This window comes from Oryctolagus cuniculus, chromosome 12, assembly GCF_964237555.1.
Source record: "Oryctolagus cuniculus chromosome 12, mOryCun1.1, whole genome shotgun sequence".
Taxonomy (NCBI): domain Eukaryota; kingdom Metazoa; phylum Chordata; class Mammalia; order Lagomorpha; family Leporidae; genus Oryctolagus; species Oryctolagus cuniculus.
The window spans coordinates 17179567-17195516 of NC_091443.1; the positions used below are offsets into that span (position 1 = coordinate 17179567).

Genomic DNA, 15950 nt, shown 5'->3' on the forward strand with positions numbered 1-15950 from the left:
GCAGCTGAGTTACCTCACTGAGGTCTGCGATGGTGAGGCTCATTCCAGCCAGCTGCTTCCACACAGGCTCGGCGAGGTTGAGGCTCAGAGGACTCCCTGTTCGGATGGCGATGCCCAGTAACACGCCTGCTCATTCAAACACAAGTGACACCTTGACATTGGGGACCAAACGGTCTCTATTTCACTCAAACATACCATGCACTATACCGAGGCCTCAGTGCCTCCTATATCAATAATGCCCAAAATCATAAAACTCTCCTACTCCAAATTCATGATTTCTTTTTGTTTTTTTCCTTATAAAACAAGTTGCTAACTCTTCATATGCTTTCCACATATAGCTTTAAGTCATACAAGGCCAAGTCTTGTTCCTCTGACAGCAAAGAAAGAGTGGAGGCTTTTAGAAGCAGCCAGGGAGCAGCAGCCCCACTTTGGGCTCTGTAGGCAGTGGTGAGACACCACCACCAGGCATGCTTTGCACAGACTCTTAACGGAACAGGGGAGAGAGACTGTCCAACTGCCCAGGACCCTGCTCCACCCTTGCCTCCAGGTCCAGATCTGTTCCAGGTTTCAGATACATTTAAATTGTAGAGTACAGTATTTCAGATCCTCCAAGAGCCAAAAACATTGTCCAGACCTCAGCACACAGCCACAGACTGTAGTTGTGCAGATCAGCCATATACAATTTTCCGCAGCTCACCACTGCCAAGCCTGGAATGCTAGGCACAGAAGTCCACAACAGCACCTTGTTCACTTCCACAATGTTGGTTAAGCACAATAAATGCTAGACATCATTTATACTGGTAAGAGTCTCAAAGCTAAAAGCAGGTGTCTAAAATATTGACCGTCACTCCCACGACAGAGATCCAACAATTAACTTTAGGTGGCACAAACCACACCAACGCAGTGTACACGAGCAACCAAGAAAGCCCACCCAGGAAGCGGAACATGCTGCTGTGCACAGGCGCCCTGGCAGCTGGGTTGAACAGGTAGCAGTCTCGGTTGGCTCCAGACTCGTCCCTCCCATTGGGTGTCACAATCAGCAGGGGGGTGAGTCCATTCTGCAGCTCTTCACAGATCTCGGCTATGGATTCGCTGTAGCCACCCCCACAGTCATCCACAGATTCGCCTGGAGGAAAATGAGAATCAGCAACTCAGAGCCCCCACCACCAGCTGCATGCCAGGCACCCACACAGGCTTCACTGGCTCCCTGCACCCCACACCTGTGCTCTGTCTGCTCCCTGCAGGCTCACAGTCCACCCCTTCCTGAGTCTCAGGTGCTCCCTCGCACAACCCGTTCTCACCCACGAACTTGACTTTCCAGACGCGGTGAGGGAGGAGGAGGCTGTCGGGACTGAATGAGCTCATCTTAGCACACATCTGCCCAAAGACAGACTTGGTGCCATCAGGGCCTGCTAATCCACCTTTACTCCTTGAACGTTTGACCTGGAAAGGAGAAAGAAGCATGAGCAGCGGGCGCAGCAGAGGCACACAGCCCAGGTCCTGCCTGTCCAGAAAGCCAGCCCTCCAGCCTCTCCCCGTCTTATACCCTTCCTCCCCTGCACTGTTCCCTGGGGGTGAGAATCGCTCTTGCTGAGCCTGAAATGTGCCCCACACCCACAGGTACTGTGCCTTGTTCTGTGTCTAGCCAATGCGGCTACCTCCTTCCTGAAGAGCTGGCATGAGCAGCACTCACCCCTCATGGCCACTGGGACGCTCAGTGCAAAGCAAAAGCAACACCCAGTGAAGCCCTCATGGAAACAGAAAGGGCTCTGAGGATGCACCCTGAACCTCACTCCCTAAGTCCTCACCACACTGTCAACATTGATTCATTTCCCTCAGAGGCCCTCACCCCTGCCTTCCCTGGGAGTGCACATGAGAAGGCAGCACACATGGCCTCTGCTCACAGAGAGAGATGCCCACCACTGACAGGGCACAGACCTCTGAACACTGAGGCCACTGCCCCCATCATCCTCACTCAGTAGGGTCATCGCTGACCTGCACAGCAGTCCCCAGGATGGGTGGGGTGTGAACAAACACACCTTCAGAAATGACATGAACTACCACCTCTCAGGGCAGGGGGGCAGTCAGGCTGTCAGTAACTGCGACCTGGCAACACCGCACCTACTTAGGTTATCCTTGAGTTTTACAACCTCAACAGCTGCTGACACCAGGACCTTCAGGGAACAAGATTCCAGAACTCCCAAGGCAGCCTGGCTAGCACACTAGGAGATCCCTGGGAGCACTCAAGGATTCCCATCAAGTGGCTCTGAGGACCTAAGTCAGACACACTGCACCTGGGCCAGACCATGCCCTCCCCCGCACTCTCAACTGCATCCACCCCACATCCAGCCCTCAAAATCACTGAGTCTTCTCTACACATTCAGTCACTTTCCATGCCCACAGTTCTCACCCTAAGCTAAGTTTTGCGAGGATCAGATCAAGGACTCACAAGGCCCTGACATCAGTGCGGACTTGGCTCATCCTATAATTATACCCCAGGCTGTGCTTCAGAATCATCTGGAAAGCTCAGTCTGAGATGATGGCAAAGTGAAAGTTAAAGAAAAAATAGTCACAAGAATGCATGCTTTTTTCGACTACCCCAGAGAAACCCTCATCATCTTTAACTCACTTGAGTGCGTTTGATGTTGAGCAAATTAGCCTTATAACACAAATGACCACAATCAAGATTAAAAATACAAGAATGATACAAAAATAATAATTTCCTAAGGAAATTTTTCCATGTGCCACATACCTGGTTCAACATCCACAAATGTTACTTCCCTTCACCCCCATGGCAACTCATTAAGGGATCCATTGCTCTAGAGACAGAGCCACAGAAAGAAAATGGGACGTATTCACAGTGTCGCAGCCTTCACATGAGAGGGAAGACGCAGACCCAGCTCCCTGCTGACCCACTGTGCTGCCTCTACCCACACACAACACCAAGAAGTACAGCCTCTTTGTCCTCACTTTCTGCACAGAATCACGGCTGTGTGAGCCTGGTTTTAACTAGGAAATATACTAGGGACAGAGCATATTTTCTTGCCCAGTAGGAGCAGAGACGATTTGAATCATCTAGTCTGAATCTGCTAAATTGTCAGGAGCATCGATTCTGTAAAAAATTTATAAGTAATTAAAATGTACACTGATCTTCGAATCATGTAATAAAATCAAATCAACTTTACAACAAACAAAAAGCATCCAGGAAGCTTACTCTGAGACGGACTCTGGAACACTTTCCACTCAGAGTCCCAGCCCACTTAGGCTGTGCTGAGCAGCACTGGAGCCATGGACTGCCAAGGCAGGGGTGCCCATGCAGCCTTGCTGGCTCAGTGTGTACGCTGGATTCTTGCTTCCCTAGTCTATTTCTGGTCAGAGAAGCACTTCTATTTCCACTCTTCTGGAGAACTTCCTAGTCTTCGGGACCGGGAGGCGGGACACAATGTTCTCAAATGCAGAGCACCTGCTCTAGTGCCAGAGCAGCCCCAGATACCAGTCTACTTAGAACACTGAGCTTTAGAAAGGCCTAATGGAATTCTGTCTACCATCTGCACAGTTCACTCTTCCCAACACGGATGGAATGTTTCTGTAACACGGGGTCGGCGATACAAAGACAAGTAAAAAAGAGATATCAAGCACACAATAACTTCATGAATATTTGAGAGAAAGAAGTAAATGTGAAGCTTCACTGACATCCAAAGTGCCCATGGAGCTTGTGCAAGGTTCTGAGCACTGTATGATCAGAACTGCTCACTCATTTGTGCAGTGACGTGCGAGCCATCAGCTGTCCTCACAAACTATAGTATGCAAGACCCAACAATGCAGAGCAAACCAAAATGATTACCTAAGGTGGAGAAACAAAAGGTTTTTTTATGAACATAATTGAACAACCCATTTATTTGTGGAACTGGCTGACCTATAGCCTAGCATTAACCACTGACGTCAGTTAAGAGAACAGTTCCATCAATGTGGTCACATGTGTTGTCCAACAAAGGACAAGAGTTTGATGTCTTAATTCAAAATGCCCCCAAGTACAACTCTGAAAAAATATTCCAGTCATGTAATCAACATCAGGGTAAAAATCATGTGTTAATACAAAGGTACAGGGACAAAGAATGAGTTCTTCGTGGTTCTCTGTTTCAGATCCAAGAGGCGAGGCCAATTTCACTTGCGTATTAAATGTCAAGTGCCGCATGCCATCACATCAATGGCCAGGGTTACTTTTTTTTCCTTTTTTAACTGTAAGTTTATATACACTTGGCAGCAATGTAAATTCAGAATAGTCTCTTTCATTTCTTTGCTTACTACAGTGAGACAGTTTTAGTAATTCCAGCCCATTAAACTGGCCAAGAAAACTCCCAGTTCTAGGGAGGGTATGAGGCTGGTAGGATTATGAATTACAACCCGGACACACTGAGGATTTGACCCATTCCACTCCTGAGACCGGCACCTAGGGGGCCAGCTGAAGACAGACTGGAGACAGACCTGCCTGCATCTAAGAAAAGTAGGCACAGCCTTCTAGTCCCCACCAGAGAAACCTGACAGAGTAACTAGATAGATCCTACAGGAGAACAGTAGTAGGCAGCCACTAAACACAAGCAGGCCCACAGAACCCATGGCACAAGAGGAGCTTATGATGCATTAGGTGGAAAAAAGAACAAGTTACAAGACACTGATCCTCTTAACATACACACAAATGGAACAGCAGTAATTACCACTATGTGGTGGAGATATGGCTCATTTTATTTTTCCCTTTGTTTATCTGTATTTGGGTTATCTTTTTAAAAGATTTATTCTAATTAAATTAATTATTATTATTTAAAAGAGACAGAATAAGGAAGAGAGGGATGGAGGTATGTTGAGGGGAGACAGAACAAGACACACACACACACACACACACATGCAGAGAGAGAGAGAGAGAGTGATTGATTGATTGATTTTCTATCTTCTGGTTTACTCTGCAACTGCCGGGTCTGGGCCAGGCAGAAGCTACGAGGTAGGAACTCCATCCAGGTCTCCAACACGAGTGGCATGGACCCAAGTACTTGGGCCATCTCCTGCTGCCTTCTCAGGTCCATAGGCAGAAAGCCAGATCAGAAGTGGAGCAGCCAGGACCCGAACTAGCACTCTGAAATGAGATGCTTCATAAGTGGCTCTTTAATAGCCTGTTGTGCCACACGCCAATCCCATGTATTTGGATTATCAGAAATAAATCTTTCTTACTTCTATAAAAAGAAAAACATTTATACTGCTACCTAGAAACCTTAGCATCTCAAAATATCACACAGAGGAGGCACCAAGGAGGATGGCAGCACCTGCTCTTTAAAGCAGAGGCCCAGGGAAAGTCAGCTAAGAGCATTCTCTTCTGCCCTTGGGCTGGAGGACACCTCTGGCACCCATGAAAGTGCCACTACCAAGACTATCAGACTCAGAGAACAACTTCCACGTGTTACCTGGATTCGGTTCAGTTCCACCACGGGGCCATGCTGACGATCTCGCACCATAGTTGCTTGCACCACTTTTCGGAAAGCTGCCTCCTAAAATGTGCCAAACAGACAAATTCAGAATCTGATCAAGAAAGCATCATCCACAGAGAAATCATGTCACAGTTTTGTTTAAAATCTGTTCCTGAAAATAAAAATAGAAAGTGGCTACCTTTCTTGAGTTGTGAGGTCACAGGGGAGGGCCTGACACTGGGCTGGATGGCAGGCCAAGTGGTGCCGACAACTATACAGAGGAAGGGTGTCCCCCAGGAAGCAGCCACAGCCTGATAGCACCTCTGCCCAGCTGGAAGCGTTCAGCACACTCTGGACACAGAGCAATGGCTGAGGTGTGGTGGGCATCTGCTCTGACTCAGATCTCAAAGGCCAAGGTTTTCCTGGCAAACCACAAGCTCACCAGTGATGGGGACAGATGTTAAACCACAACTGTGCCACAGAGCAGCAGCAGGACAGGGAGTCCTGCAAAGCAAGCCAGACCTGGGGTGGGGAATGGGGCATTCAGACCCAAACAAAAACACAAGGTTCTAGCTGTCAGCCTGTATTGAAAGCAAGCTGGAACACCAAGGACAAAGACAGATGATACAGGGCAAAGGGCATGGACTGAGCATGCATACAAAGGTGAAGCCCTCACCCAGGAGCAAAGCAGGCTGTCAATGCCCACGTGGACAGGGCACAGGGAGCAGCAACAGGAGGGAAGGGGACTCAAAAGACACTCAAAGAAGACAGGGTCATCAGGGGTCCCAACTCTCTTTGCCAAGTGGACAATGATGTCCTCAGCAGGCTTGTGAGAGCACGTGGGGGCCCTCTGCAGAGGGTGAGTCCCTCTCCCAGGTCACAGCCAGAGAACATCAACCTCTCTAGGCAGAAGGCAAGGGCCATCAGCCGCCCAAAGGACGTGGCCTGAGGCAGAAGGAGATGAAGAGAGGGTCAGGAAGGCCTGCATCATCCCTGCATGGCCCCATCTCCACCTGCCCTCCTGAGTGCCCTGGCCAGACCGAAGGACAGCTGCTCCTCCACAGGATGGTCCCCTCCTCTGGATCACTGCCCACCAAGTTCTCCTATCCCTTCTCACTGCTCTGACTCGGAGGCAGTTTCACCTCCTCCCTCTCCCCTGTCACCCAACACCCAATCCCACAACCTCCTCAGCAGAGGCCAATCCTTTCCCACGCCCAGGACAAGAACCAAGGTCACGGCATATTCCCTGCTGCTGAGTGCCTTTCAACCATCCTCAGCACTCCCCTTTCCACTGCAGCCACTGCCACATGCTCCAGCCTTAGCCAGAGGCCCCCTCCGGAGCTCTCCACTCACGCACCCCTCTACTCAGCCCTCTACTCTACAGCTCACTCACGTGGGCCCATTGGGTGTGCCCTGGCTCCCACTTCTGTCTCCTTAGGAGGAAAATCCCTTTTGCCCCTCACTGTCTGCAGTCACCTCAGTTTTGAGGGATAAGAAAGGAAGGTAAAAGTAGTCATTTGCTATTTTTTATGATTGAAAAATCACTGAAGTTGTTTGATATCAATTTTACCTGCCCACAATTTCTTCCTGCTCTCCTCATCAGAGATGATCTTACCTATAAACACAACCCTTATCACTTAGCACTTCAGCTACATATGAAAGTAAAATCCATGCACTTGAACTGTTCAGAAATTGTTCTAGAGAAGTGGAAACAAAGCCAATCCTTAAAAAAGTAACCTGCTTATACTGGACTCTTAATTACCTCATTAAGAATGGCTCATGCGGTTGAGGAACACTTCTCTGAGTTTTTTTATTCCATTCTTTTTTTCTTCCTTTCTGTTTCTTTTTCTTTCTTGGACCAAACAGGAGAGGGAGGAGGAAGATAGGGGGTAATGGGTGGGATGGTGGGTAGAGTGGGAAGAATTACTATGTTCCTAAAGTTGTATTTATGAGATATATTAAAAAATAGGTCATGACCTTTGATGGCAAAATATGTCATAGAATCATACTCTTCAGGATTACAGGGCCTCTCAACCCGACTTCTATGCTACTTTCCCTATGTAGGTTCTCCTACCACATGAAAAGGAATCCTTTCTGGATCATCTTGTCAAGCTGCTTGCTAGAAATCTGACCACTTCCAGTAGTGGGAACTCCCAGCAGGCATTCCATTTTGAGAAAGGTCTAATTACTAAACTAGATATACTCATTCTCAATTCCATTCACCACCTATTAAGTCACCACTGGACAAAGAATTGATACCTTAGAATTCCTGGCATAGAACTTCTATCTAAACTATCTAACTCCTGACACCCTCTGCTGGACATCCTTGGAAGAAGAAATACCTAGTTTTCTGTTGTGTGTGTGTGTGTGTGTGTGTGTGCGCGCGCGCGCGCGTGTGTTGGGGGGAGGGACAGGATTCTGCCATGTCTAGAGGCCAGGTAATCAAAGAAACATCCCATGAACAAAGGATCAGTTTTGGGAATGTCTCCCTAATCTTTCTGGGGAGGTGGGAGGCAGATTATGGGGGGGGGGGGGGGGGGCAGCACCATACCATTAATTTTTAATATAATTTCTAAAGGTGATGAGATTTTTACCTGTTATTTTCATTGATATATCTAAGTACCCTGAATAGAACAAGACACAGTGGACACTCAACAATCACTGAGTGAGCTGCAGTCTATGTTGTTTACTCCCAGTATTAAGAATTTTTATTTGGGCTGGTGCCGCGGCTCACTAGGCTAATCCTCCGCCTTGCGGCGCCAGCACACCGGGTTCTAGTCCCAGTCAGGGCGCCAGATTCTGTCCCGGTTGCCCCTCTTCCAGGCCAGCTCTTTGCTGTGGCCAGGGAGTGCAGCGAAGGATGGCCCAAGTACCTGGGCCCTGCACCCCATGGGAGACCAGGATAAGTACCTGGCTCCTGCCTTCGGATCAGCACGGTGCGCCGGCCGTGGCGGCCATTGGAGGGTGAACCAACGGCAAAGGAAGACTTTTCTTTCTGTCTCTCTCTCACTGTCCACTCTGCCTGTCCAAAAAAAAAAAAATTTTTATTTGGGGCTGGTGTGGTGGCATGAGTAAAGCCACAGGGGTGCCGATTTGTGTCCTGGCTGCTCCACTTCCAATCCAACTCCCTGCTAATGGTCTGGGAAAAGCAATGGAAGATGGCCCAAGTGTTTGGGCCCCTATCACCCACATGGGAGACCCAGATGAAGCTCCTGGCTTCAGCTTGCCCATCCCTGGCTGTTGTGGCCATCTGTGCAGTAAAACAGTGGATGGAAGATCTCTCTCACTTAATCTTTCCCCCTCTGTCTGTAACTCTTTCAAACAAATAAATAAACCTTTAAAAAATATAATTTTTATTGGATCAAAGGTACTAGTTTCGCCTACAGCACAGATTGTTACTAGAGTACCTTTCCCTGAGATATCAGAATTCCTCGTAGCGTGTCAAAGCCAACAGAAGGCCCGAGTCCAGTTTCATCAAGAGAGCCCTCCAGGTCAAACATGGGGATGCATGGGCAGAAGAGCTCTGAGATGTGGTGCAGCAGCAGCAGTCGGTTCCTCAATGCAATTATAGGGATTTCTTGCAGGTGATTGTACTCCATGGGGACCTGAAACGTTGAAACTACATTAGGTCTACTTAGCTGTCAAATGCACAGAGAAGCCACAGTTTATAAATGGATTCTGAACATTTTTTTTTTTTTCAAAAACAGAGAAACATGATTTCTGAATCTGGTTTGTAAAGCCATACCATGTTACTTTGAGAATAATATCCTAGCAAGTTGGACTCAGTCAAGTAAAGTGAATCAAAGAGAATGCAAAAAAAATTAGTCTGAAGAAATTATTTACTAAGAAACTTATCAGGCACATACTGTCAGAATAGGCTTATGTTGTTATAAGGTGGAGAAGAAAAGAAGGCAGCACACTGAAAAACAACAAATTTCGGTAACCAGGAATATTAAGATTCCTAAAAGCACTGTTTTATAACAAGAATCTGAATCATTTTTCAGTGAGATAGCTCTGTAAATACGTAAGGAAATCAAGAAGTATGTGCATAGATATATATGCAGATTCAATACACAGGAAATGCTTTGGTCACAACTTGCTCATCCCCTCACCCACCCAGCCCAGCCAGCACTGACCTGTGCAGGGAGCTTGCCAGCACTGGCGGGCTTGCTGGTGGACCAGGCGAGTGTATGTGCTGAGCCACAGGCCACACGATTGACCTTCTTACCCTGAAGGGCAGCTACCAACCGTGGCCTCTGGATGGCGTTCGTTGTTCCATCTCCTAGCTGGCCCTCATCATTATCACCCCATGTATAAACTTCACCTAAATGAAGTAAATTCAGAATAAGAACTTGTGTACAAGACCAATGAATGTACAACAGCCACTGTCTTCTCATCAAACAACGTCCACCTCCACCACCCTCCAGCTGGGGGCTGACGATCACCTCCTGACTATCAACTGCACGTGTGGTCTGGATGTGAATTCACGCTACCACGCACCCTCGAGGCAGCGCACCCTCCACAGTCCCTGCTGGCTGCATGCCTTTTCTAGTGAGAGATACAAAACTCCAGGATCAGCAATTCAACAGTGTCATTCACAGGACTACACTCCTAACTGCAGCATTCTCAATCTGAACAAATAATATTAAAATGGACGGTAATGTCCCCAGTAGCCCAAACGGCTCTTGTATGTTAAACAGGAAAATGAACTCAGTTTTTGAATCATATAAAATCTGTATTTTTAACAACTTGCATTTATTCAAATCCTAAGCTTAACACTCCTCGTTTGTGATAATCACTATACATTTCAGTATATCACAAAGAAACCCATTATAAAATACCACCATAAAAATATTCTAAGAGGAAGATCACTCTGGTCACAAGGATGGAAATGAATTCCATGTTTTCTGGAGACCCCAGCAGTCTTGTCAAATCCAGGAAGATGTCTCAGGGTGCCGGGCAGACAGCAGGGACCCTTTGTAAAGGGAGATGCCTGCATGATGGAGGGCAGCGTGCTCGCACCTGCTTTCTCCTGCTCCTGGCAGCGCAGCCCGACAGGCCAGCATGGGTGTCAGCGCACGGGGAAGGTGAGGAGGATGCTGTGCAACAGCACGGCCAACGTGGGGAGTCAGCCCAGTGGGGGCCAATCTAGTGTGTCCACGTGTTGGGCAGCCCAGTATGAAGGCATGGCCCATGCAGGGGAGAGGGCAGACCATGATGGGACACTGGTTACACACAGAAGAGGCAGCCAACTTATTTGAGAAAAGGGGATCCAGCTTTATCACCAAGAAAACAAGTCATACGTAGGGCAAGAGAAAACTAGAAAGAATCTTCAGGACTGAAGTAAAACTGGAGGTACTGTTGTGAACTAACAGTTCCTTACATATAGGTACAGTTGGAGAAGAAAGATAAAACACAAATTTGTATAGAGTTTACATACATCTTCCCTGACTCCGTCTGCTGAGTAGTTCTGGGGAGCAGCTAAACCCCTATAGCAATGAGCACACCTGCCACGTGGGTCTTGTCTTTAATACTACTTTCCTTTAAAGACACCTGAGCTCCTTGGGAAAATGGCCAAGGCAGAGCACCAGATAAGGCTGGATTGCCTTGTGTGGGAACAAGAAAGTACTCAAGAATGACAGGGACACATCAGAAGGACCTAAAGCCACCAAAAGGGGCACATTTAGGCATCAAAGTAACTAGTAAAAGTTATTGGTTATAAATAACCAATTAGATAAATTAGGAAACTGTGAGTCCCACAGAAATATTACAAGAGAATAAAACACTGGATGAGAGAAGAAACACTTAAATAGATTCAGAATGCCCTTCCCATTTACTTATTTGTTACAAAGAATGTTCACATTGGAAAAGCTTGGCACCAACTTATTCAAATGATTAATGACATCATCAGCTATGGGATAAAGAAAAACTGCAGGTAACCTTAAAGGATGACGTTTAGCTTAAGAAAAGCCAAGATATGTAACCTAAATCTACTGAGGAAGCATAAGAAAAATACCTGAGAGACATCCTACAGAGTAACTGGCCTTCCAAAGCATCAAGCTTGACAAGGCCCTGGATGACCAAGGAAGTACTGCAGAACACCGGTGCTGAGAGCGTGAGAGCAACCTGTAATCCACATGGTGCTCGTGACTGTGAGCGAGCACCAGGAAAGGAAAGGACAGGTGTAAAGTCCCTGGCTGTACAGCAGTGTCGTGATCACACAGCCAGCCTCGTTTTGTTTTATAGGAAATACATACTCAAATGTAGAGGAAGAGGCACGGGGACAGCATCCAACTCTCACATTGATAAGGACTGAAGAAGCTCTTTGTACTGTGTTTCTAACTCTTCTCACTTGTGATTTGGTTCAAAATTTTAAAAAAATTAAAATTAAGTAAAACATGTACTGCAAGTTCCTGATCAAGAACCACGTCATTCTACCACAGGCCATAAAAGTTGCTTATTCATATGTATGAAATGTTTCCATCAATGAAATTATGAAAGGTTAGAGTTTTACAGCCATTAATAGATTTATATAGTTAAGCAGATTTAAATTATCCTTATATCCTTTGAAAGAGAGCAAAATTTGAGAGAGTGGCTGTTTTAATGCAAGATGGTACACTAGCTTTTGACTGCTGCCATTTCAAATCACAACTTTACTGCCTTAAATAACACATATGTACTGGGGCCAGTACCGTGACGCAGTAGGTTAATCCTCCACCTGCAGCGCTGGCAACCCATATGGGCGCCAGTTCTAGTCCCGGCTGCTCCTCTTCTGATCCAGCTCTCTGCTGTGGCCTAGGAAAGCAGTAAAAGATGGCCCAAGTGCTTGGACCCCTGCACCCGCATGGGAGACCATGAGGAAGCACCTAGCTCCTGGCTTTGGGTCGGCGCAGCTCCGGTCATTGCGGCCATTTGGGGAGTGAACCAATGGAAGGAAGACCTTTCTCTCTGTCTCTCCCTCTGTCTGTAACTCTACCTCTCAAATAAATAAAATCTTTTAAAAAAATAAATACACATGTATTCTCTTAGCTCTGTAGGTGAGAAGGGTAAAATGATTCTCATTGATTGTAGGCTCTAAAGAAAAGTTTCCTTCCTCTTCAGCCTGTGAGCAGAGTCCAGTTCCTTGCAGGCTGAGGTCCAGTTTCCTTGCTGACTATCAGCTGACAGTTGTTCCAGCTTCCAGAGGCCAGCATGTTCTCTGCACCCTTTCTCTGTCTTGAAAGCCAGCAGCAGTCTCTTTGCAATCTCTCCTGCTGCCTCTTTGGGCCTATCTCTTGATTCTTCTGCTTCCTTTTCTGATCTGCAGGATCTGTGTAATTATACCCACTAATCCAGAATAATTTCTGTTTCAAAATGTAGGCTAGTTAGTAGCCTTAATTCCATGTAAAGTCTCTGACCATTGTGCTAGGGTTCCCAGGCCATTGTGATTTACCAGGAGGATTAAAAAAACTCAGCAGTCATACTTAGAGCTACTGATGACAGTGAAAGGTCACAGAGCAAAATCAGCCAAGAGACTGGTCTCTCTCAGAGACCAGGTGCAAGCTTCCAGAGTCCCTTCCCAAAGAAGTCACACAGGACACACTCAGTTCCCCCTGCACCGTGGTGTGATGACACATGTGACATGCTTTCTACCAGGGAAGCTGCTCAGAGACTCAACATCCATGGTTTTTGTTGGGGCAGATCACAAAATCATCAAGTTCCAGATCCCAGAGGAAGGCAGGTTTCATCACAGACCACACTGTTGGACAAACAGCTCATGCACAGTGAGCCACATGGGAAGAATGGAAGAGACTCCTTGAAATCCAGGTTTCCAGGGCAACATCTTGGGCATGCTCTGAGCCTGTCTCTGCATGGCCATGTGCTATCATAACACATTCATAGGCAAAATAGCAGGGTTTAAAGATCTTGGGGCCGGCCAGTGCCGCAGCTCAATAGGCTAATCCTCCGCCTGCGGCGCCGGCACACCGGGTTCTAGTCCCGGTCGGTATGCCAGATTCTGTCCCGGTTGCCCCTCTTCCAGGCCAGCTCTCTGCTGTGGCCCAGGAGTGCAGTGGAGGATGGCCCAGATCCTTGGGCCCTGCACCTGCATGGGAGACCAGGAGAGGCAGCTGGCTCCTGGCTTCAGATCGGCGCAGTGCGCCGGCCACAGCAGCCATTGGAGGGTGAACCAATGGTAAAGGAAGACCTTTCTCTCTCTCTCTCTCTCTCTCACTGTCCACTCTGCCTGTCCAAAAAAAAAAAAAAAAAAAAAAAAAAAAAAGATGATGGGGCCAAAACCCTACCTATCACAGACAGACTCTAAAGACACAGTGAAGTCACTGGTGCCCCTCCCCTCTTTTACTTACATGTGTTATCCCTGAGCAACCCTCCTAGAATTACAGGCCTTGTTTCCGCAACATAGGCTCTGCCACCTACCATCCTCAGTGCAGCACACACAATGCAGGGAGCCAGTAGCAATGGCAATGACTTTCTTCCCTTGCAGCCCTTGGACCTGCCGAGGTCTTCGAACATGGTCATCGGATCCATGGCCCAGCCTATGATAATCACCTTTGCCCCTGCACACAAAAGAAGCCAAGGGCTCAGCAGAGAAAGGTCATCTCATTACTCTTCTCCCCATCCTCCCCTGAAGTTCTGTACTTCAGGATGCAAATCACAACCTGCTATAGAGGTTATGTTCTGGGGCTGGTGTTGTGGTATAACAGGTTAAGCTGCCACCTACAATACCAGCATCCCATACAGGCAGCAGTTCACATCCCAGTTGCACTACTTCCAATCAGTTCCCTGCTAATGCACCTGGGAAAGCAGTGGAAGATGACTCAAGTGCTTGGGCCCCTGCACCCATACGGGAGACCTGGATGGAATTCCAGGCTCCTGGCTTTGGCAGGGTCCAGGCCCCAGCCACTAAGCCCACTGGAGAGTAAACCAGTGCACAGAAAATTTCTCTGTCTCTGTCACTCTGCCTTTCAAATAAATAAATCAACCTTTAAAAGGAAAAGAGAAAAAGTCACATACTCATCTACAAAAGGACGGTTAATACAACTGCAGTTAAAAATCTGGTTGTGGGGGGCTGGCATTGTGGCACAGCCGGTAAAGCTGCTACCTACGATGTGGATATCCCATATGGGCACTCGTTCATGTTCTGGCTGCTCCACTTCCAATCCAACTCACTGCTAATGGTATGGAAAAAGCAGCAGAAGATGGCCCAGGTGTTTGGGCCCCTGTCACCCATGTAGGAGACTCAGATGAAATTGCTGGCTCCTGGCTTCAGCCTGAATCAATGCTGGCTATTGTGGCCATTTGGGGAGTGAACTAGCAGATGGAAGATTTCTCTCTCTCCCTCTCTCTAACTCTGCCTTTCAAATAAATAAATATTTTTTTTTTTTTTTAAATCTGGTTTCAGGAGTAAACAAACAGAATCTTACATACCAAGTATATACGGCTCCAGACTTGGTAAGGGCAACCGAAAACTGGGATCCACATTCCACTTTAACCACTCCAAGTCCTGTGAGAGAATCAATCTAGAAGGAGAAAAGGTTCAGTTACACTACATCAGGGTCATGCCAACTGCTACAACAATGAGACTTTACCAAACCAGGGAAGAATTCTGAAAATGCATACTCATATTTAGTACAATTTCAAATCATATTCTACTTAACTAAGGCACTGCCTGACACATGTGCCGATATGCTATGCATGTCACCAGAAATGGGACATTTCACAGATGTGGTCTACAGTTTTTCCGAGTTCCAACTGCACATTCTCTGGGACGGCACCACTCTCTAGCAATCCCCACACTTCTTCTCACTGGCCCCCAGTCCTCTCTCAGACCCTGAGGCTTGGAGGGAAGGAACAGCAGGCAGCAGGACAGGGATGGCCAGGGACACCCAAGTCATATGCAACTGCCCCACTGGTCTAACTGAGATGCCCTTGGTCACACAGCCCTACGACCTGCCTCCACCCGTGAACGCCCAGGGTCAGACTTCCCACATCCTGCACAGGGGCCTTGCTGGGCCTCACCTGATCATCACTTTTCCTTACCAGCAAGCTCTGCTCCTTACTACCTCTGTGAGTGTTGTCTTAATCGTGATTTTGGTTAACTGAACTTAATCCTTCCTCTTAGATGCTCTTTCCTCCTCCCATCCCTGTCACAACAGCATTAGTAGTGGCCTACTCCAGTCCCTCCCAAGGGCCCTAGTTTCCCAGCACAGCTGGCCAAGGAAGGCGACTGCAAAGGGCTGACTTGGCCTGGCTGGGGCTGTAGGGGACAAGGAGACACAGTGAGGTCTCTGGATGATGGTTTCCCCACCAGGCTTTAGCTCTTGGCAGCACTGCCAAACCACAGTAAATGTGCTACATCTGCACGGCCCAAGATGGAATCCCCCAGCCACATAGCTAATGAACACGTGAAGTGGGACCAATGTGATTGAGGGAGTCAATTTTAATTTTACTTAATCTTTTTATTTAAGTGCATAATCTTTTAATGTCTTCAAAAAC

General features: G+C 47.4%; 1 protein-coding gene across 3 annotated transcripts in view; it reads right to left on the minus strand.

The window, feature by feature from the left end:
• The window catches only part of HERC2 (HECT and RLD domain containing E3 ubiquitin protein ligase 2), a 233159-nt gene that overhangs the window by 5955 nt on the left and 211254 nt on the right, over positions 1–15950 (minus strand). For all 3 annotated transcript variants that reach the window (XM_051822208.2, XM_051822209.2, XM_051822210.2), the window contains exons 82-89: positions 14883–14974; positions 13872–14011; positions 9593–9780; positions 8864–9061; positions 5454–5537; positions 1302–1443; positions 932–1126; positions 14–126 (exon numbers count right to left, since the gene is read on the minus strand). In XM_051822208.2, the coding sequence (XP_051678168.2) occupies positions 14–126; positions 932–1126; positions 1302–1443; positions 5454–5537; positions 8864–9061; positions 9593–9780; positions 13872–14011; positions 14883–14974 (1152 nt within the window). The remainder of the gene's footprint in view (positions 1–13; positions 127–931; positions 1127–1301; positions 1444–5453; positions 5538–8863; positions 9062–9592; positions 9781–13871; positions 14012–14882; positions 14975–15950) is intronic.